This window comes from Lepidochelys kempii, chromosome 3 (assembly GCF_965140265.1).
Source record: "Lepidochelys kempii isolate rLepKem1 chromosome 3, rLepKem1.hap2, whole genome shotgun sequence".
Lineage (NCBI taxonomy): Eukaryota > Metazoa > Chordata > Testudines > Cheloniidae > Lepidochelys > Lepidochelys kempii.
In genome coordinates, this window is record NC_133258.1 from 14,176,856 (window position 1) to 14,198,515 (window position 21,660).

At 39.6% G+C, this 21,660-nt stretch overlaps 1 protein-coding gene across 19 annotated transcripts in view; it reads right to left on the bottom strand.

Annotated features, from left to right (window-relative positions):
* SUPT3H (SPT3 homolog, SAGA and STAGA complex component) overlaps positions 1-21,660 on the bottom strand; it is a 470,398-nt gene that overhangs the window by 104,707 nt on the left and 344,031 nt on the right. For all 19 annotated transcript variants that reach the window (XM_073335778.1, XM_073335781.1, XM_073335776.1 and 16 more), the window contains one exon: positions 19,999-20,135. In XM_073335778.1, the coding sequence (XP_073191879.1) occupies positions 19,999-20,135 (137 nt within the window). The remainder of the gene's footprint in view (positions 1-19,998; positions 20,136-21,660) is intronic.

Consider the following 21,660-nt stretch of genomic DNA (forward strand, 5'->3'; position numbering starts at 1 on the left):
TTTGCATGTATGTGTATATAGAGGTTTCTTAATTACAAAGCATCAGGTATTTAGGTATATATAGAGACAGGCCTATGGTCTTATCAGGTGTCGCAATTCGTAGGTTTACTCACAATGTAAAATAAAACTGGGTTTAAAAACACAGTTAATTACTTATAAATAATAATAGTAATACAGTAAATGAATAAATCAGGTAAGTAACATCATAGTTTAGACGTAATCATACAGCAATCAAAGGGTATATGTCTACACTGCAATCACAAGAGGTGATTGAAGCTCGGATAGTTTTAATCTAGCTATTTCGGGTCCCAGAGCAGTGAAGACACAGCTAGTGTGGGTTTCAGCATGGGCTAGCCTCCCAAGTAATTATCCAAGGTCCCAGGTGGCTTGAACAACCCACACTGAAGCCCACTCTGCCACAGCTTCCACTGCTCTGGCACCGAAGCTAGCTAGATTTAAGCTAGCTCGGGTATGTCTACAATGTGTGGCAATCACACCCCATGATGATCAAGGATAAGTATGTTGCTTCAAAGCAAGATCATTTGGTATAGAAAAAATATAACTTTAAAATATTTACAAAGATTTTACTGCAAACCTAAATTATCTGTATTAGTGCATATGACGTTGAATTTGTTAATATAAGAATGGCCGCACTGGGTCAGACCAATGGTCCATCTAGCTCAGTATCCTGTCTTCCAGCAGTTTTACAAGGAATGGACAGAACAGGGCAATTATTGAATGATCCATTCTCTGCTGTCCAGTCCCAGCTTCTGGCAGTCAGAGGTTTAGGGACACCAAGAGCGTGGGGCTGTGTCCCTGACCACCTTGGCTAATAGCCATTACTGGACCTATTCTCCATCAGCTTCTCATGATAAAGAGATTGCACTACAGTACTTGTATGAAGTGAATTGAAAAATACTATTTCTTTTATCTTTTTTACAATGCAAATATTTGTAATAAAAAATAATATGAAGTGAGCTCTGTACACTTTGTATTCTGTGTTGCAATTGAAATCAATATATTTGAAAATTTAAAAATAACCCAAAAATATAATACATTTTCATTGGTATTCTATTACTGTTTAGTAGTGCGATTAAAACTGTGATTAATTTTTGTAATCTAGTTAATTTGTTTTACATTAAGAGCTTGTGTTAATTGTGATTAAGTGACAGCACTACTTTGTAATAAATTGGTAAGGCATGATTTTCCTTTAGAAATCACAGAATATCAGGGTTAGAAGGGACCTCAGGAGGTCATCTAGTCCAAGACCTTGCTCAAAGCAGGACCAATCCCCAATTTTTGCCCCAGATCCCAAATGGCCCCCTCAAAGATTGAACTCACAACCCTGGGTTTAGCAGGCCAATGCTCAAACCACTGAGCTATCCCTCCCCCCCATAAAAGCTGTGTTGACTCTTCCCCAACTTACTGTGTTCATCCACATGTCTTATAGTTCTGTTCTTTACTATAGTTTCAACCAATTTGCCTGGCACTAAAGTTATAGATATTTACTGCTCAGAGAACCTACATTAACAAGCATTCAGTAAAGCATTATTAAAAGGAATTGTTTAATATACACGGACTAGCACGTAAGCACTGTGGGCTAGATCTTGCTCCCATTGAAACCAATAGTAAAACTAGCACCAACTTCAGTAAAGTCAACTGTATGTGATCAGCATGCTACAAAACTATGTGCAAATACTCTTTGGGAAATTGCAGCATGAAGTCAGTGCACAAGCGATGCACGATTCCAAACATAGGCACATGTGTCCGAGAGTGTTATCTAGCTGTTAGAACAAGGAACTGGGCACCAGCAATGCTAGGTCCCATTTGTGGCACTTCCACCAAATTTCTGTGTGACTTTAGAGAAGAGAGTGAGTGAGGCTGGTTTAAGCAAGTGTTTATTAGGCATTTGCAGATCCCTGCATGGTTATTTCAGACTTTTAAAGCAAGGCAACTCTTAGGGCTTGATTCTCAGTTAGTCTGAACCTTCTGTAGTCATTGACATTAGAGCAAAGTGAGTGCAGAGAGGTGTGTATAATACTCCCAAGCCAGAATGACAGCAGTTTACATCCACTTTACATTAGGGTAAAAAGCTATACAAGGTGTAGGGCAATGGAGAATCAGACCCTCAGCCTCAAAACTAAAGTTTGATTGAAGAATAATAAAAAAAGATACCAGGACAAATTTTGCTCTCATTGGGAATGCACATATGTAACTGAGAGAAGGATTTGGCCCACTGTGTATATTTCATGAATCTAATGCTAATCTGTGCGATGTTTTATTGTTTTTTTAATTAATTCTGTAGGATTTTCCATGATACTCATCACCACTGTATCTGAACAGCTCACAGACATTAAGGAATTTACCATCACAGAACCCTTGATGTAGGGATTATCCCCATTATAAAAATGGGCAACAGAGACACTGCAACTTTCCCAAAGTGCAGTGCTTTAATCATAAAACTATTCTCTCTCTTCCCCAATGGTTACAAAAAAGGATAGAGGTAAGCCCCTGGAATGAATTGACCTTGCTCCATTAAACACAACTGGAAAATTATGCAAATCTGGACCATCATTCTCCGTTTAAATTGTCTTGTTTCTTCTGCCCAAGAACAAGCACCCCACAAAACTACAAAGTGTTCACAAAAAAACAAAAACCAGATGCTGGTTGACATTAATTAAAATATTACAATGAGCCAAAATTACTATGGGATTGTTTCTGTAAATAAAAAAGAAAAAAAATACCCAAAAGTATTTTCCCCGGCAAAATCCCACACAAGACATTTCTGAGTTGTGCAAAATTTTCATAACAAAACCACAAACCAATGAGTTTTGGGGGTTTGTTCACACCTGAAAGTCAAAATGAAACACAATGAGATGTAAACCCATTCAAATAAAAAAAAAAAGAAAAGAAAAAGTTTGCAAAACCCCTATACATAGAAATTGGCATCTTTCACAGAGTTCCATTTAATGCCCAAAATGTGGATGTTCCACACTGCAGAAATCAAATTTCCCTAAAAATCTATCTCCAGTAAATCAAGTCTTATATAATTTCTACTATTTCATGGTACGTTGAGTATTTATATTTTTGGAGAGTGGTGTAGCGCATCCAGAACTTCCATCGACTTCAGTGGAAGGAGCAGGGCCTAAACACTTCTCAGAACTGGGTCCTTGCTTTGTGACATGATAAATTAGCATAGTAATACTTATGCTTTATGTATTTATAAAAATAAAATACTAGTACAATAGTTTTGAAGGGTATATTTCCTGGGTTGGGGGGGAAAGGGAGAGCAAAGAGCATCTACTGTATGTGGATTCATTAGCATAAGCTTTACTGATAGTTTATCCTGTTTCCTAATGAAAGCAAAAAAACCACCATGTCTCTATTAAAAAGCAATCAGATTTGCTATGCTGGTGACACTTTAAAGAGCACATTATGTGGGAAAACAAAATAAACATTTACCCTGGCAAATGCAAGTGGATTTGGGGTTTTGACATACTTGGCAGGCAGGTAGAATTACATTCATTTCAAGTATGCAGAAAAGCTAATATAATATTTAAATATTTGTTTAAGTAGTGTAGTATTTAAAGCAACACATTAGAAGAAACATTTTTATTAAAACAGTTTAAAGTTTTTTGTTTTTATTAAAGGACACTACATAAAAGTAATGTTTAGCTGAAATCAGTACTTTTGCTCCCTTTGTTATAATTCCATTTATTTTCCCCATGGTGAGTGTCTTCATCCTCTTTAACCGTCAAGTCTTTGTTTATATTTCTAAAACAAAGGCAGTTTTATAGTGATGATTTAAACTGATAATGAATATGTGCAACTTTCCAAGGATCCAGCTCTTGAGAATCGTAATCTTACAAATGTAGATATAATCAGTTAACGCTGGCTGGCCACATACCCAGCTAAGTTTTACAGATGTCATGTGGCTTTAGATGTTCAACACACATACTTACTTTAAAGCTTTCTAATTCTAAATCAAAAAGTAAAAATATATATATGGACTGAGATTTGCAAAGTCGCCTACAGATCTCAGCCATACTGCATACCATGAACCCAATTTATAAATAGGGCTGTTTCAACAGGACACCCCAAATCTGCGTATTTTGCACACTTAAGTGGGCTCTTAGTCACCAAGGCCTGGGCTTGAGTGTCCAAAATCAGGATCTGGATGTCCTGTTTACATGTTTGAAAATTCAGCTTCCCAATGTGTATGCATCTATATTTGACACCCTGTATATATACACACACACACACAGGGCCATTCATCCATGCTAGCAGAAGCTGTAAGGATGAAAGTTCAATATCCATTATAAGCCTCCATTAGTCTCAATTACTCATAATTTTCTGAAACAATTTCATTTGTATAAGATTTTTCCATGCTTTTTCTCAGCTCCCAAGAGAAGTTTGACAAAATATGTAACAAAATTTGTTCAGCCATTTCTGAACTGTGCGTGTGTAAAAACTAAAATAATATTAAAAATAACACTTTTGCCATACATTTTGAACATACATAATTTTAAAACATACTTAGAATTTGTTTGAACATCTGCAAATCTTATTGAGATGTAAATATTACGCAAATTCTAACAATAATGAGCATAAGCTTTCGTGAATGCATCCGATGAAGTGAGCTGTAGCTCACGAAAGCTTACACTCAAATAAATTTGTTAGTCTCTAAGGTGCCATAAGTACTCCTTTTCTTTTTAAAGAACTGATAGTCTTACAGTAGTCACCATTCGAAGTTAGGCTATAGTTACCACATTATGTTATCTGAACAATTGCAATATCTTCTGTGATATACTATTGTAACTGCTAGTAAATGCTGACTCCGTAGTGAGGACTGCTACTGCATGCTTAGGGTTTTGAGTTTGTCATGACTCTTTTAAGGTCATATTTGGAGCTGTCAATCAAAAGTGGACCGCTTAACTTAAAAAAAATAAAAATTACAGATATCAAGATGATCAAGTATATTGTTATATCATCTCCCTGAGAACTTTACTCCAATTCAGAAACTGGAAAACAGCTCTCCAGTCTTAGAATGCACAGGGAAAGATTGTGCAACTAACACTTTCGTTTTGTATGTGTGTGGTTACATGTAAGGCAAACTGCCTGACTTCAGTATGTCTGACAACACTATTATAATTATCAGATATAAAACAATTAGCTTCTGATATGAGGTGACAGCTAAAACATCTATGATATACATTTTTTCCAAGCGGATGTAGTGTGTGTGTGTGTCCCTTTTTCTAAATCGTTTGATTTGGTCTTCCAGAGGAGATGGGACCTAACGCCAGATGCTGTGTGTAGTACAATTTTTTCCGGCAGATGTCTGCAGCCTGAGAGAATCAACAGGGCTTTGAATAACATCTCCAGCATAAGAGTCTTCTTGTCACAGTTGCTGTATGTTATAGGATATGAATCCCACACAAGTGGATGAACCGATTTTAAATAATACCATCTGACGATGGCAGAAAAAATTGTTAGAAGGTCTGACAAAGTCCTGGAGATGGCTGTTAGCCTTAGGAAATAAAATCCAGCTCACTGACAAAATCTACTCATCCTTCTTTTGTTTGATCAGATGAACATCCAAATTTAATGATTCCTTTCTCAGATCCAGAGGCAATGTTTCAACAGCATCTAACTGAACTGCCAAGGAGCTTTCATTTTTGCCCTTTAAATATGCCATTCAAAAGAATATTTTAGAAAGATGCTAACTTTAAGAACTGTTTGAATATACTACAGCATGCATCTTCATATGTTTTTGATATTAACATGATTTCACATTCACAGTTCATGTCATAGCTTGTAATGAAATCATTTTTAGAATTAAAAAGAATAACTAGCTAAGACTCAAATGTGGTACCGACCATATTGATTCCAGACTGCCAAGAAAATTATAAGAGCGAGTAACAATCTGTATAGAAGGGGTCAACATCTTATTCCTCAAGTCAATAATTCCACAGGCTGGAGTTAGGGGCTCTTTTCTAGAAGTAAAAATAAACTCAGGGCCCCCATTTTTTTAGACTGAAAACAATCTCCCAAGTTCATAGCAATTTATTTCTAATGGTGATAGCACAGGACCGGGGCTATGTCTTCACTGCAAACACAAGTCTGTTTTTACTTGGAGATAGTTAACCCAAGAAAGCTATTTTGATGTAAAATCCTAGTGGAGGTAAGGTACTGTAGTCATTACCTTGATATAGCTACATGAGGTAAATCCCAAATTGTGGGAGGGGGTTATAGTGTTGACCTGACTACCTGCAATGAGGTTAAAAACTACCTGTATCTTGTTTCCACTAGGATTTTATACTGAGATAACCAGCTCAAGTAGACAATCTGAATGTAAAAACATACCGTATGTAGCAGCAAAGACAAAGCTTGGGAGTCAGTACTTATGCTGATTTTATACTGAGATAACCTGTATAAACTGAGATAAACTCAGTACTGAGTTATACTGAGATAAACTGTATCTTGTTTCCACTAGGATTTTATACTGAGATAACCAGCTCAAGTAGACAATCTGAATGTAAAAACATACCGTATGTAGCAGCAAAGACATAGCTTGGGAGTCAGTACTTATGCTGATTTTATACTGAGATAACCTGTATAAACTGAGATAAACTCAGTACTGAGTTATACTGAGGTAAACTGTATCTTGTTTCCACTAGGATTTTATACTGAGATAACCAGCTCAAGTAGACAATCTGAATGTAAAAACATACCGTATGTAGCAGCAAAGACATAGCTTGGGAGTCAGTACTTATGATTCTACTCCCAGCTCCTTGAGCAACTGATTTAACCTCTTTGTGGCTCAGTTTACTCAAATGTAAAACACGTTAAGCAATAATTATCTGCATTAAAAGGCTAAATATTTAATATTTGTAAAGTGTTGTGTGATTCTTGGTTTAAAAGAAACTCATATAAGTACAGGTTTCAGAGTAGCAGCCATGTTAGTCTGTATCCGCAAAAAGAAAAGGAGTACTTGGGGCACCTTAGAGACTAACGAATCTATTTGAGCATAAGCTTTCGTGAGCTACATCCAATGAAGTGAGCTGAAGCTCACGAAAGCTTATGCTCAAATAAATTCGTTAGTCTCTAAGGTGCCACAAGTACTCCTTTTCTTTTTGCGGCTACAGACTAACACGGCTGCTACTCTGAAACCTGTCGTTATGCAAGGCACTGAATTTAGCCATATGGAGTGGAAATCTATCAACTTCATGAAAAAAAAACTAGGCATCCGATGAAGTGAGCTGTAGCTCATGAAAGCTTATACTCAAATAAATTTTTTAGTCTCTAAGGTGCCACAAGTCCTCCTTTTCATGTAAGTACAGTTTCATTATTGTTAATGGCCACAAAATCTATTGTAATGAGAAATGTACATGGTTATTGCCTAAATCCCTTAAAAAGAAACCATGCCGTTTGTCATATCATCTGATCTCACTATCCGAGCAGTGTCTTCCTGAGTATTGGGAACTATCTGGAGTATTGTAGAGGAACTTGGAGGCTCAAGGAAGTCAAAGGTGCCTCCAGTGTTAGCTCTCTGTCCTTCCTCATGTGAGGGGTGAAAGCAGAGCAAACTGTTCTCTAGGACATACATGACCCTCTCCCAGGCACACTAGACACCAAACATGCAGCAGTCTATGGAAAGAGGGCTGAGCAGGACTCAAACCTTTTGAATTCTGTTGGGGGTTTGGGATCTGACAGAGCCTTTTGGATAATCTGAAGCAAGCAGCTCCAACTACTCCAACTAAATTACGAGTACGCCTAAGAGACTAATTATAAGAAGAGAGGCTAACTAGAGAGCAGACAGAGGTAGTTCTGTTTAACTCTCACACTATCCATCTGTCTTCTCCTCTCCCTTGGAGTCCGTTGAACTTCAAGGCTGTGTGTGTGGGGCTACGGAGAAGGAACTGAGGCTACTGGGTTAGTGCTCTCCGTTACGTAAATGCAGTCAATGATGTCATCCTAATATGACAGCACTCTTGCCCCTCAACTGCAGCATACATAGCTTTGGTGTACAGTTCCTCAGCGTGATGCTAGAGGCTCTAATTCCCATGAGCGGGAATGCACGAAGGCCCTCAAAGAGCAGTTTCAATTTCCATGCCAACGCCTAACAGTGTTCTAGGATCTCATGGCCTCTATGACAGCTATATGATTTAGCTGGGGATTGGTCCTGCTTTGAACAGGGGGTTGGACTAGATGACCTACTGAGGTCCCTTCCAAACCTGATATTCTATGATTCACTATGTCCCATGCAGTTTATGACCAAAGTTATCATGATGGACACGCTGGCTCTGAGTTTTGAGATGGAATTAGAAACAGGACTGTTAAAAAAATATACCACTGTCAAACTGTTATCTCCTCTGGGCTTTAATCCTAGTCCATGTCAGGGTGACAGACTTGTGTGCCCTTGGAGACTGATTGTCAAAATGATTTAGTTATGTTTATTTATTTATTCAGATTTACAAAAAAAAAAAAAAAAAAAAGGACCAAAAAGATGCTCACCTATGGCAGGTACCTCTAAAACCCTTACACCCAGAGCTGCAATCACTCCTGTGCCAGGTCTGCTCAGTTTCTGACTGCCACTGCTCCAACCACCACACCTGACTGCCCACACACTGGTCCATGACAGGTAACGTCTGTAAGACCGCTAAACCATTGCTCAAGCAAAACTATTTTCCATCATAGCCTCAGGCAGAAGGGGTGGGCCGGGCTGGGGGCTAGCCTCCCCGAGCCCGCAGTTCACCCGTTGCCCATGCTCACAGTAAACTCCCATGGTTTTGCCACGAGGATAAGTTTTTATCTACATTTTCTTTTTGGATCAGTTTTCTTTCCTGTATCAAGAGAAGAACACAGTATGTGTGCACTGTCCCATATATTTAGGTTGCCCAATATTTTCCATTATAAAGGATTCTTGTAGCCTTTTGTTGGAGAAGCATTAACATTCCTATTGTTTGCAATAGGCCTTTGCTATTCAGGAGGAAGACACCTCTCAGGAAACAGAAGTGCTTTTCCTCTCTTCTGTGAAATTCCATTCACATTTAGTTGTGTGGTAAAGTGTTCAAAATCACCATTTCTGTTCTCTCACTTGAGTTCCACAGGAAAATTCTGATAGCATGCCAAAATCACTGAGCGTTCTAAAGAGCCTAGCTCGTGCTGTCACAAAGCTGCAGAAGAGGACATTGTACTGGAAATGTATAGGAGCAGCTATAAGGGGAAGAGAGAGTGAGAGCCAGGCTGGGCTTCCCCCTCCACACATGGCTCTAGCAACGCATACTCTCTGGTGGCACAATATGGGACAGGAGCACCCCAACTCCCTGGAGGGTGGGAGATGGAGAGACACAAGGCAGGCTCTCCATAAACCTACATCTACTGTTACATCTATCACATAGTCCCAGCCTAGCATTCTACACACACACCTCTGGGGCATAACAATGGAAACAAAATCCTCCAACTCCTGGCAGCCCATCCCCGCTTCTAGGGGCACTATATGGGGCAGGAACCCCCACCTCCCAGAGAGGGGAAGTGAAAGAGCTGAGTTGAGCCTGGCTGCGTCCCATCACCACCTGGATCCAGCACATGGATCCCAACCCAACCCAACCCTCAACTCTGGGATAAGAGCCTTCCCTGCTGCCAGCTAACACACTGAGTCCTGTAGTTCAGGTCAGCTAGGTCTGTGTTGCAGTGCCGAGGCTCAAGGTTCAAACCCCGCTAACGATGCAAATGGGGGGACTTTGTGAGAGCTGTATAAAACAGAATTTGTTTTTACATTTACCTTTAAAAAAAAACAACCTCAGAAATTACATACAATGACTTCAATGCACAAAAATGACTTCAAAGGAATGTTACTAAGGTTGCAATGCCAAGTTTTATGGTTGACTGTGCAACCTTTGTTTGATCCCGTTGTGCATATGACTTTAATTACATGATCATATGTGATGTGATCATAAGCACACATTTTTCCAGGAGACCCCCAAACTCATTCAGTGCATAAGGATACTGAATTAAGGTTGAATGGGCAACCCTAAATCGGGTGTTTCCTAATTTCTGAGAGCATGACTGCAGCCTAATTAATGTTGTTTTTGTTTTTATTTAGTTTAATTTGTGTGTGTATATCTTTTACACACACAAATTACATTAAAATAATGTTATTAAGGTTGAAAAGTCAACCACTAAAAAGTTAGGAAATGCTAGAATTAAGGTTGTCTGTGAGTATGCATTATGATGCAGTCTTTAATCACGATACTATTTTTTCCACAGGATCCCTTTCTCATTCAGTGCACAGAATCTATGGTGCTCACTTACTGAGCAGCTATTTAATATTTTGTTTTATCCTCGTTATTCAATCTGTGGCCCAATGCCTTATTTACTGCACATTATTCAAACCTTGCTTTGAAGACACAATTATTTATTTCCTCATGGACTTTTTCTATGCTGCTCATTGCTGTAGTATCTGAATACTTCACAAATATTAATTTATTTTCACAAAACCCTCTGAGGTGAGAAGGTGGTATTATCCCTGTGATGCTTTATGATTAAAGATGACCATTTATATCATACAATTACCATACATCTTGTACAAAGTGTATCATGTAAGGTGTCGATGGAAAAGTTATAATCTGTCAAGCATGATTATCCTGGTTAAATCCATGTATCATCTTTGTATCTGAAGTTATGAATATTGGCTATGTACTTGCATCTTAAACCCGTGTCATATTCTTGGATGACATGCACCAGATAGATTTACATCAGGGCTAGACAGCTATGTATTGATGGTCTATCAAGGACACCCAGCTCCCACAATGAGCTATAGAAGAAACTCATCCCACCCAGTAGGTCTTCTGTGGATGCCTCAGACAGCTACGTGCTGGTGGCCATCCCGTGATTCAGCAAACCATGTATAAGGACATGTGATATGCTCATGTCACCCTAGACACCATTCTGGGCCAGTAACTTTTCACAAACAAGGGCTGTGGACTTTGTTTGGGACAGTAATTTTCCATGAACATGGCAGAGAACATAAAAGACATCTCCATGTTGCCTCTTTTCCTGCTCTAATTCTCTAGACGGTGGATTTACAACTAAAAGGAGCATCTTGAACTATAAACTGAGGACCTTATAATCTCTTGGAAGTTACCAGAGAGATGTTACAAGTCATCAGTCATTTCCATCACTGCTACGAACCTGATATAAGGACTTTGCAGTCATTTGTATGCATATGATCTATTAACCATTTATAACTCTGCTTTTCTTTCATTAATAAATTTTTAGTTAGCTTACTGAGCATTGGCTGACAGTGTGATATTTGGGTAAGATCTGAACTATATATTGACCTGAGGGTGTGTCTGATCCTCTGGGATTAATAAAAATCTCACATACGGTGAATTAGCTTTTCAATAATCCCTCACCATATCAGACCTATTTATCTGGATAGGAGCCGAGGGCTGAAATGTCTAAGCAGGACTATGTTTGTCTTCTGGTTAACCAATATTGCCCTGCAGAAGCTATTTTGTTACTGGCTTGGTGAATCTATTTAGAGAGTAAACCACCAGTTTGGGGGATTGCCGGTCCTATTTCTTGCAGTCTGCCCTGAGTGTGGTATTTTCAGTGTGGCTCATCACAGGCACCCAGTCACAATCCCCATTTTATAGATGGGGAACTGAGGCACAGAGAGATTAAGGTCAAAAGTAGCTACAGTTTGAGACACCTTCGACCTGATTTTTGAGAGTACTTAGTATTATATAGCATTTGATATGCTCAAAACACCGTTCCCACTGACTTTACTTGCAGCTGAGAGTGCTCAGTACTTCTGCAAAGGTCTCAAGTCGGACACCCAGAAAATGAGGAACACACAAAAAGTGACCACTTGCAGCAATTTTTGATTTAAGTGACTTGCCCAGCATGGGGTCTACAGGCAACAGTCTCCTTCACTACAGAATCCTGATTAATTTCCAGAGCAGGTTCATCTTGTGCACTGAATGAGACAAGGGTCCTGTGGAAAAATTAGATCATAATGCATATGCAAAAGACGGCTGTCTAAGGAAACTTAATTCTGATATTTCCTAACTCTTGAGTGCTTAACTTTGCAACCTTAATAATGTTCATTTAATATAGCTTTTTTGGATATATATTTTCTAGGCTTTAAGAAAATATAAACTGGGAAAAAAATTCCATAAGGTGGCATCATACTGACACCCACATGGGCAGTCAGTAGCATTGCAACCTTTATATTCACCACACAGACCTTAGCAAACAATAAACTGATAGTAGGAGCAGACTGAATTTTGTATGTGGACCAGTACTAGAAGGGGATAAAATGCTTTGCTGAGGGGTTCACAGATATTTGCTGACAGCAGAGGAGCGGTGAGACTCAAGAATCCTGGATTCCCTTCCAGGCTCTGGATGGGAGTGTAGTCTAGTGGAAACAAACTCTTTTGCCATATCCCTGTTCCATCCTGTCTCTTCCCATGCCTGGCTCCGTGCCCCAGTCCCATTCTCCTTTCCCAGCCAGTCCTAGTCTCTCCCTCCAGGCTCGCTGTTGGAATCCCAACATCCAGTTCCTGTCTTCTTGCCAAGCCAGTTCATCCCCTCCAGGCTCCTTGTCCAATCTGTCTCTCCTTTTCCACCCAACCAGCTTTCAGTTCCAGGCTACCTCCCCAAGCTCCTCATCCAGTTTCAGTCCCAGTCCAATTTCAGTCCCAGTTCTCCCACTCCGTGTCAGATCTTTCTCTCCTCTTGTTGCCCTTGTTCCCACCCAGTGGTTCCTAATCCCAGTCCTTGTCCATCCAGTCCCTTGCCCCCTTCTCCCCAGCTCCACATCTGTCTTGCCCCCTTCTCCCCAGCTCCACATCTGATCTGTTTCCCCCCAAATAACCTTGCTCCCCATACACCCCCAGTTTCCTTCACTGGCTCCCAATGCCACCCTCCCCACCCCAGCTCCCAGTCTTCTTGTCCAGCCAATCCCTCTCTTTCCCATGGTTCTTAGGCTGTCTCCTTGCCCAATCCATCCTCATCTTGGCTCTCCAGCTCCCAGGGGCAGTTTCCATCCCTTCCTCCAGTCCCAGTCTCACTAGACTACTTATCCCAATCTACTCCTCTCCCCCGCTCCTGGTCCACAGGTTGTTCCCTCTGCATTTTAATCAGATGGCTTCCTCCTCCAGGGGGGAGCCACTGAGAGCACAGAAGAGACAGGCTGCTCTCACTTCCAGTGCCCAGCCCGATGCACTGCACCTAAGGGCAGCAATTTGTGCTCGTTCTCTACATGAGCATAATGAACAAGGTATTTGGGCACCACTACACCTTTTTGAAACTCCACACCCACTGTTTCTACAGAACACACAAGAAATGAACCAGTCCTATACATTCCACACACAGCCCTCTTCCTGCTGGGAGATTAAAGAAGAATTCCTTGCAACTTACTCTATTTTGCAAAAGAGTGAGTGAAACTAGTTTCTTTTCCGTGAACTATGCACAGCTCACCATAGGTTTTTCAATGAGTGCAAGTATTTCCATTAGCTCCATTGGGAGAATCAGGTCTAAACTGAATATGAATCTACGGATCTTAGAACAGGTGGTATACTGGCCTACTTCGTTTTTAAATATGTCTTGTGTGTAATTTTATAGGACAATATCTTCTAACAAGCCACACATTTTGCCTACCCCTTTCCAAATGTAACCAAGCTTTAACTTTTTCTTGGCTTCAAGCCTACTTTCTAAAGGTACTGTATTCTTCTATTGAAGTTATTTTCCCTCCACTGTTTATTCAAAAATGCAATGTACTATGAAAGCATTATGGTGGCTATTCCTGCTGAATTATTGCTGTATAAAATCGGAGTGTTGGAAATATATCCCTAAACTAGCAGACAGAGTGACAGATGAATGGTGTTCCTTTTAATCCTAAGGGAACAACAACTGAAATACAGCATTCACAGTGTGATGCTGTTTGCATTCCTTTGCATGTCAGTTCAGATTTCTGATGGGAAGGCTTTTTCCCTGTGGGGGAGATATCACCATTATAAAACAAATGATGGCAAATGACTTTTTTAGAAAGGAAAAGAAACCTTCTACACTAAATTACATTTAAAATGGGTCATTTTTGCAATTACTTTAGCTGAAAATAAACAACAGTTCTGACTATTAAAATATTTGTTTCTAATTTTTATCAGCATATAGCAGTAATTCTGACAAATTTTTATATGAAAAAACATTAGGAGAACTTTACGTTGGTATTCTCAAAAGCAGCTAAGAGATTTTAGAGCACACTGACTTTCAATGGGTCTTGTGCTCCTAAATCCTTTAGACACTTTTGAAAATGTCCTGTATTTGCACAATTAAGCATTCAGAAGTAAGAAAAGACCACCGGCATCCTTACTTCACATTATGATTCAGAATACAATTTTTGTAGCCAGATATTTATTTAGCATTTTGTAAGTGCTTTGGTTTACTGTGTGTGTTGCAGATAAACAAAGTACATAAAAGCCATTTCTGTAAAGACTACGGAGTAAACTGTACTTATGCACCATGTACTAAGATTGGAAACCAGATTCTCTTCATTGATCCAGGCCATTTCCACCACTCAGGAGGTACAGAGGGACCACATATTAACCATTACCTATCCAGCTGTGAATTCCTCTGGCATGTGGGAAGTCTCAGCTGACATAAAGTCAGCATAATTTGCTTCTATGCCACCACACCTTTTGGTCAGAGATAAGGGACGGGCCACAAGGGGCATGACTGGAGTTCAGCAGTACTCATTAGTGGATGGTCTCTTAGGGACTGTTACCAGGTGGCACAGGTTGGTTGTTCTAACTCATGTTGGGGCTGAGATTGTGCAGGGCAGCGAACCAGAACATTGTAGTTTACCTGAGCTTAGAAAGGGATCTGCCCCAAATATGAGAGCAAATCTACTTTCACTCTGTATTTCTTGACAGTAGAGTGTTCCTCCTCTTAACCTTAACAGAGCATTTCCTGACCTTTGAGAGCTTGATTTTGTAATCTTAATGGGGCACTCCTGGTAGGTTGTTTTTTTAAAGGGTCCACCTCGCAGGAATTAGTATCTTATTGTATATTAGGTGACACGAACGAGAGAGAGAGTTCTTGCCTCAAAAAGGCATGTAATTGAAGACAATTACCACAGCAACCTGAAGCTCCTCCAGCGCATCTTAAAATCTGAAAGGCTGTCATCCATAGGAGAGTGAAGTACGTGGCCAAACTAATATTTATGAAAATAGACCACCTGAGAAGTTCGAAGTACCAGCGCATTCACATGCACACAATCCAATCAGTAAATTAGAAGACAAATGCAAAAAGTTTAGACCAGCACATGCCAGCTCACCTCTTTGGCCAAGCCATGTCATACACAAATTCTAATTCTAACCAATTTTCTCTTTTGAAGTGCGACTTTTAAGACACAGAGGAAAGCAAACTTGCAATCTATTTGCAATGTTTCGTTGTGCTAATGGATTCTATGGTACACTAGAGGCAGCAGAAGGAAAATTCAATCACAGAGTGATGCCAATGCTGATTATTCTACTGCACTTTAAAGGCAGGAGGCTACAATCCATAAGTCAAACATGGTTTCCCAAAAGACTACCACAGTTGTGGTTTATTCTTGAGAAACTGTAACCTAAAAAATCAGAAACAGGCAATTTCTATGCTCCTGACAGTTCCACTTTCTACTGTCTATAGTCAAGTTATGTCTATGAGGTGGAATACTTTATTCCATCTACAGTTTTGTTACTTTAAGTAGCATAACATGGGTCGTTTACTCTTAGTCTGGAACACTGAGGTTTAACGATTCAGTGATACAGAATCACTAATCCAGCTTTTATTGACAAGGCAGTTGACCACTGCTGCAACTATTTATTGCTGTTTTTGATACTTTCTTATACTGATACATGGACTGTAATATACAATACAATTGCAATATAATCATGTACTTAATTGAACTGAGAATGATTCTTCTACTCTCAATTACTTTTAAGCCCTGAATTTTAAGATTGTTCATCTTTCACTTGCACCTTTTTGATTCCTATAATTGCCAGAGGTAGTATGCTTGTGTCAGATTAACACTATAGTAAGATGTCTCTAGCTGCAAGATATTCTGATTGTAGAATGCCCCTTCTATGTAAATTAACAGAGTTAGCTGATATTTTTTAATCAAAGCTACTTGTTCTACTTCATTAGTGTTTGAAAATGGGTTGGAGCTTTCCTTAATCTTCAGTGATGGAAATACGTGATGGACATCATAGAAGAGGAAGACATTTCATGTAATTTCAGCTATAATTTTATCAAATATTTTTTAAAGAAATAAAGCATAGACAATATTTGCTTTCGGTATCATAAGTGAAACCATACCACTAAACAATCATATCCTGTTTAGCCCATAATGACATCAGAAATATATGTTTATCATCTGCTCTGGACAACTTAGCATGTTTTTGGCCCTGGGCAAAGCAGAACTGAAACCATTTGCAGTTGTCCAAACCAAGATAACCACACATTTCTGAGGTAATTGATACCTAAAAGGAACACTGCCTTTAGATCACAGTTCACGATTTAAGTACACTAATTCCTTAAAGAAGGTTGTTAAAGTTTTGAAAGTATGTATGTCTATTGGACTTCCTCCAAAATTTAGCATGGGTTAATCATAATCTACTGCACACAGAAAATGTGATACACTAGACTACTTAACATACTAACAACTCTTCTTTTTAGGAATGGAATACATTCTCTGCAATTGCTTATTTCTCCCGATCCACTCCAAAAAATAAAATTAAAAAAAAGTGTGGAGGGGGGCAAAATTCTGAGCACTTTGAAGTAACATGCATCATGAACTAGATTTCTGGTTCTATTACAAACACTGACTACAGACTTCATGGAGTTTCAATGTGAATGTACTGTAAAAGTTATAGGGCATGGCTCTTTTCTCATTCTGGTGCAAATCATGAGTAAATTCATTGAAACTAATGGAACTAGACCACTGTAAAACCAGCGTCAGAGGAGAATCAATCCTATTATGAATTTAATTGCATCCCCTACGATTCATGAACTGAACTTTTATGAGTGGGGAAAAAAGGGTAAATGAAGTCATGCTAAAGCTTAGCCTATGGCATGTGAGCATATTCCCCAGCAGGCTGATAGAAAAGAATTATCTAGAAAGTAGGAATGGGCTCCTCCAGGATAAGTGTCTTCACACTTTTCAAGCAACTCCTACAGTTTAGCTGACTAAAAAGTTGGTTGTACTGGCACAAGTAAATGTAAAGCAGCAAACAGTTATGGGCCAGAACAGTTGCTCTCTCATTAATATAGTATTACTACTTACCACTTGTATACTGTGCCAAAAACATGAATGGTGCTGTACAGAAGCAATAAAAGGAAATGTCCTTCCTCCAAGGAACTTGAAATGCAGGTTGAGTGGTGGAGAGGGAAGATCTTAAATGACTTGGCTGAATTGCCACTCCTGCTACAGAGGCTGGAAACCATTGCTCTATGGCATGGTTGTGACCCCCAGGTTGAGAAACCACCCAGCCCTCCCCGTATTACTAAATGGGAGGAGATCCTGGCAAGATTCTGCCTAATTGGGATGGGAGGTCCAAGTACAAGAAAGACTGAAAACTACTATTCTAGCACAGGATGAAAATCAAGTTATTTCTTATCTAGGCTTCTTAGGAAATCCACCAACAGATAGAAGAACCAGGAAGGCATAGTTGTCAAATACGTCAGACAGCTCACCACAAAGAAAAGAAAAACAACAACAACAACAAAAACCCCTACCACCTCTCTACCACTGAAAATATGTAAATTCTTTTTAAAAAGCAAACAAGACACTTTAGAGATCTTATAAATAATACAAAGTAAAGACATTCAGGGCAGATCTCTGAAATAATAATGAAGATAGACTTTAAATGTATACATAGAAAAGGAAGCAGATCTTAAACAGAGAAGGATAAGCTCAAGACTGTGTGGTGTGGGAGCAGAACACTTTCCACTTTATTTCTAAGCTATGCTAACATGGAAAAAGGAAGCTGATTGTACATTTTTTAAAAACATTTTCCCATATAAAAGGAGTAATCAGAAAGACTTCCTCACAATTGGCACTATCCTAACCACAATATTTTGAAATAGAATTTGCTGTCTATCCAAGGAAAACAGAGCTGAGATGGATTGAAAGATCTATGACTACATCTAGTTCTTGTGGCACCTTAGAGACTAACCAATTTATTTGAGCATGAGCTTTCGTGAGCTACAGCTCACTTCATCGGATGCATACCGTGGAAACTGCAGCAGACTTTATATACACACAGAGAATATGAAACAATACCTCCTCCCACCCCACTGTCCTGCTGGTAATAGCTTATCTAAAGTGATCATCAGGTTGGGCCATTTCCAGCACAAATCCAGGTTTTCTCACCCTCCACCCCCCCACACAAATTCACTCTCCTGCTGGTGATAGCCCATCCAAAGTGACAACTCTTTACACAATGTGCATGATAATCAAGTTGGGCCATTTCCTGCACAAATCCAGGTTCTCTCACCCCCCTCCCAAAAACCACACACACAAACTCACTATCCTGCTGGTAATAGCTCATCCAAAGTGACCACTCTCCCTACAATGTGCATGATAATCAAGGTGGGCCATTTCCAGCACAAATCCAGGTTTTCTCACCCCCCCACCCCCATACACACACAAACTCACTCTCCTGCTGGTAATAGCTCATCCAAACTGACCACTCTCCAAGTTTAAATCCAAGTTAAACCAGAACATCTGGGGGGGGGGGTAGGAAAAAACAAGGGGAAATAGGCTACCTTGCATAATGACTTAGCCACTCCCAGTCTCTATTTAAGCCTAAATTAATAGTATCCAATTTGCAAATGAATTCCAATTCAGATGGTGGCAGAACCACTAACCCAGGAACTTATCCTTGCAACAAAGCCCGTTGCCAACTGTGCCCACATATCTATTCAGGGGACACCATCACAGGGCCTAATAACATCAGCCACACTATCAGAGGCTCGTTCACCTGCACATCCACCAATGTGATATATGCCATCATGTGCCAGCAATGGCCCTTTGCCATTTACATTGGTCAAACTGGACAGTCTCTACGTAAAAGAATAAATGGACACAAATCAGATGTCAAGAATTATAACATTCATAAACCAGTCGGAGAACACTTCAATCTCTCTGGTCACGCAATCACAGACATGAAGGTCGCTATCTTAAAACAAAAAAACTTCAAATCCAGACTCCAGCGAGAAACTGCAAAATTGGAATTCATTTGCAAATTGGATACTATTAATTTAGGCTTAAATAGAGACTGGGAGTGGCTAAGTCATTATGCAAGGTAGCCTATTTCCCCTTGTTTTTTCCTACCCCCCCCCCTCCCAGATGTTCTGGTTTAACTTGGATTTAAACTTGGAGAGTGGTCAGTTTGGATGAGCTATTACCAGCAGGAGAGTGAGTTTGTGTGTGTATGGGGGTGGGGGGGTGAGAAAACCTGGATTTGTGCTGGAAATGGCCCAACCTGATGATCACTTTAGATAAGCTATTACCAGCAGGACAGTGGGGTGGGAGGAGGTATTGTTTCATATTCTCTTTGTGTATATAAAGTCTGCTGCAGTTTCCACGGTATGCATCCAATGAAGTGAGCTGTAGCTCACGAAAGCTCATGCTCAAATAAATTGGTTAGTCTCTAAGGTGCCACAAGTACTCCTTTTCTTTTTGCGAATACAGACTAACACGGCTGTTACTCTGAAATACATCTAGTTCATCCCCCTACCTCTCAGCATGCATACGCAGGATATCAAGAAACATTTGCTTCTTTGAAGAAACATGGAAATAAGATTATATTTACACCATCTACCTAGAAAGGCATCAATGATTTGAAAAGTGGTGAGAAAAAAATATATCAGAACAACATGATCTATGACATCTATCGCACATTTCCTTTCTATTCTGGGATTGGATGTGAAAAGGACAGAAATTACCTCCATCCGCTCTTGTTTAACATCATCAATCTCATCATCTTCAAACATAGCCAAGAGCTCCCCAGTCTGATCAATAGAGTTGAGAAAGTCTTGAGCCAGCTTCTGACGTTTGTTGACACTGCTACTGTTGAATTTGTCTATAGAAAGGTGAACAAAATTAAAAACAAGTCTGTTATTTTGGTTCATCTGTGACTCTTTACATCTGCAAGACATACTTTAATAACATTAAAAGTGAGGACCTGTTTGAACAATACAGTGCTTCCCATTCTGCTAACAAATATATTCGAAATGTTCTGTTAGTCACTAAGTTTAAACCCTCTTTTGGAAAAGGACATTTTTGCTCATGGGAGGCTCTGTACCTGTGCACAGTTGTGAGGGCCTGCTTTTACTTATATCTTCACACCCATCCTCACACAATCATTAGTGCCTCCTGACCCCAAATGTCTGAGTTTGGAAAATGAGGCCATGACAACCACTTATCAAACTGCAACATTAATTACTAACATCACAGGCTTTCATAACCAGAGTGCAGTATGAAAGTGAACTATATCAAACAGGGCACTACCTGCTAATCATCTGAGCCAAAACTGCCCTATGCTCAACCATAACTGATACGCCCTCTGCCCTGCCAATCATAAGCAAACACTTTAAAACCCTTTCTTGTTACCACCTGATCTGCACAGAATCTTCCTGCGGAGGTGACTCCTCTCTCATGTGCATGCATACACTCAGCCAATGTAACACAGGGGAGAAAGTTCCTTCCCAAATGCATACATGGCAATCAGTCAATCTTAATGACCTTATGTCTTAAAAGCAATCATCACACAAACCTCAAAATGCAACTTTGCTGCTAGGACAGGATATAAGATAAGTCACCTCTCAGACAAACTCCAGAAGACCCTGGGTAAAAAGTTAACTAAACTGTTGGCATTAGAGCAGAATTAGAGCCTGTTTTATCCCACTGTCAACTACGGAGATAGTTGGACACACAGCCTATTTACCAAGAGGACAATCCCCTCCCGGTAAAGAAACAAACAAGAAAAAGGGGAAGGAAGACAACAAGCCAGTTGCTAAGTAGCCCATGAAGAAATCCTGGCACAACATGTCATATCTATATGAAGGCTGGGAACCTCATTTTGCTATAAAACTGAAAATTCAGCAAGTACAGTAGATGAGACCACAAAAAATGACGGTCAAATTTTCAAATGGGGCTTCTATAGTTTCAGCACTATATTTGCGCATACAATTTGTACAATGGACACTGCATGTGTAAAATACAGTGTGCTTAGAATTCATGGCTGCAACTATAAAGCCCCATTTGAAAATTTAACTCTTAATTTTCAGGGGAATACTTACTTTTTAGTGGCATTTTCAAAAGTTCATGACTTACAAAAGATTTAGATATGAAAACTATAATTTACTACTTAATTCAAATCAATTTAGTTCAATTTAGTGAGACTTTATTGGCATGACAAGCTACAAAAGTTTTGCCAAAGTGTAAAACAGAAAGAGACTCCCTCCTCAAGTATCTATTAAAAGTAAGAAAGATTTACCTCTGATCGGGTCTATCTGCAACCTTACTATCTGCCAATGAGAGGCCAGCTCTTCAGCTAGTGTAAATCAGCATGGCTTCTCTGACTTCAGTGGAGTTAAATGGATATT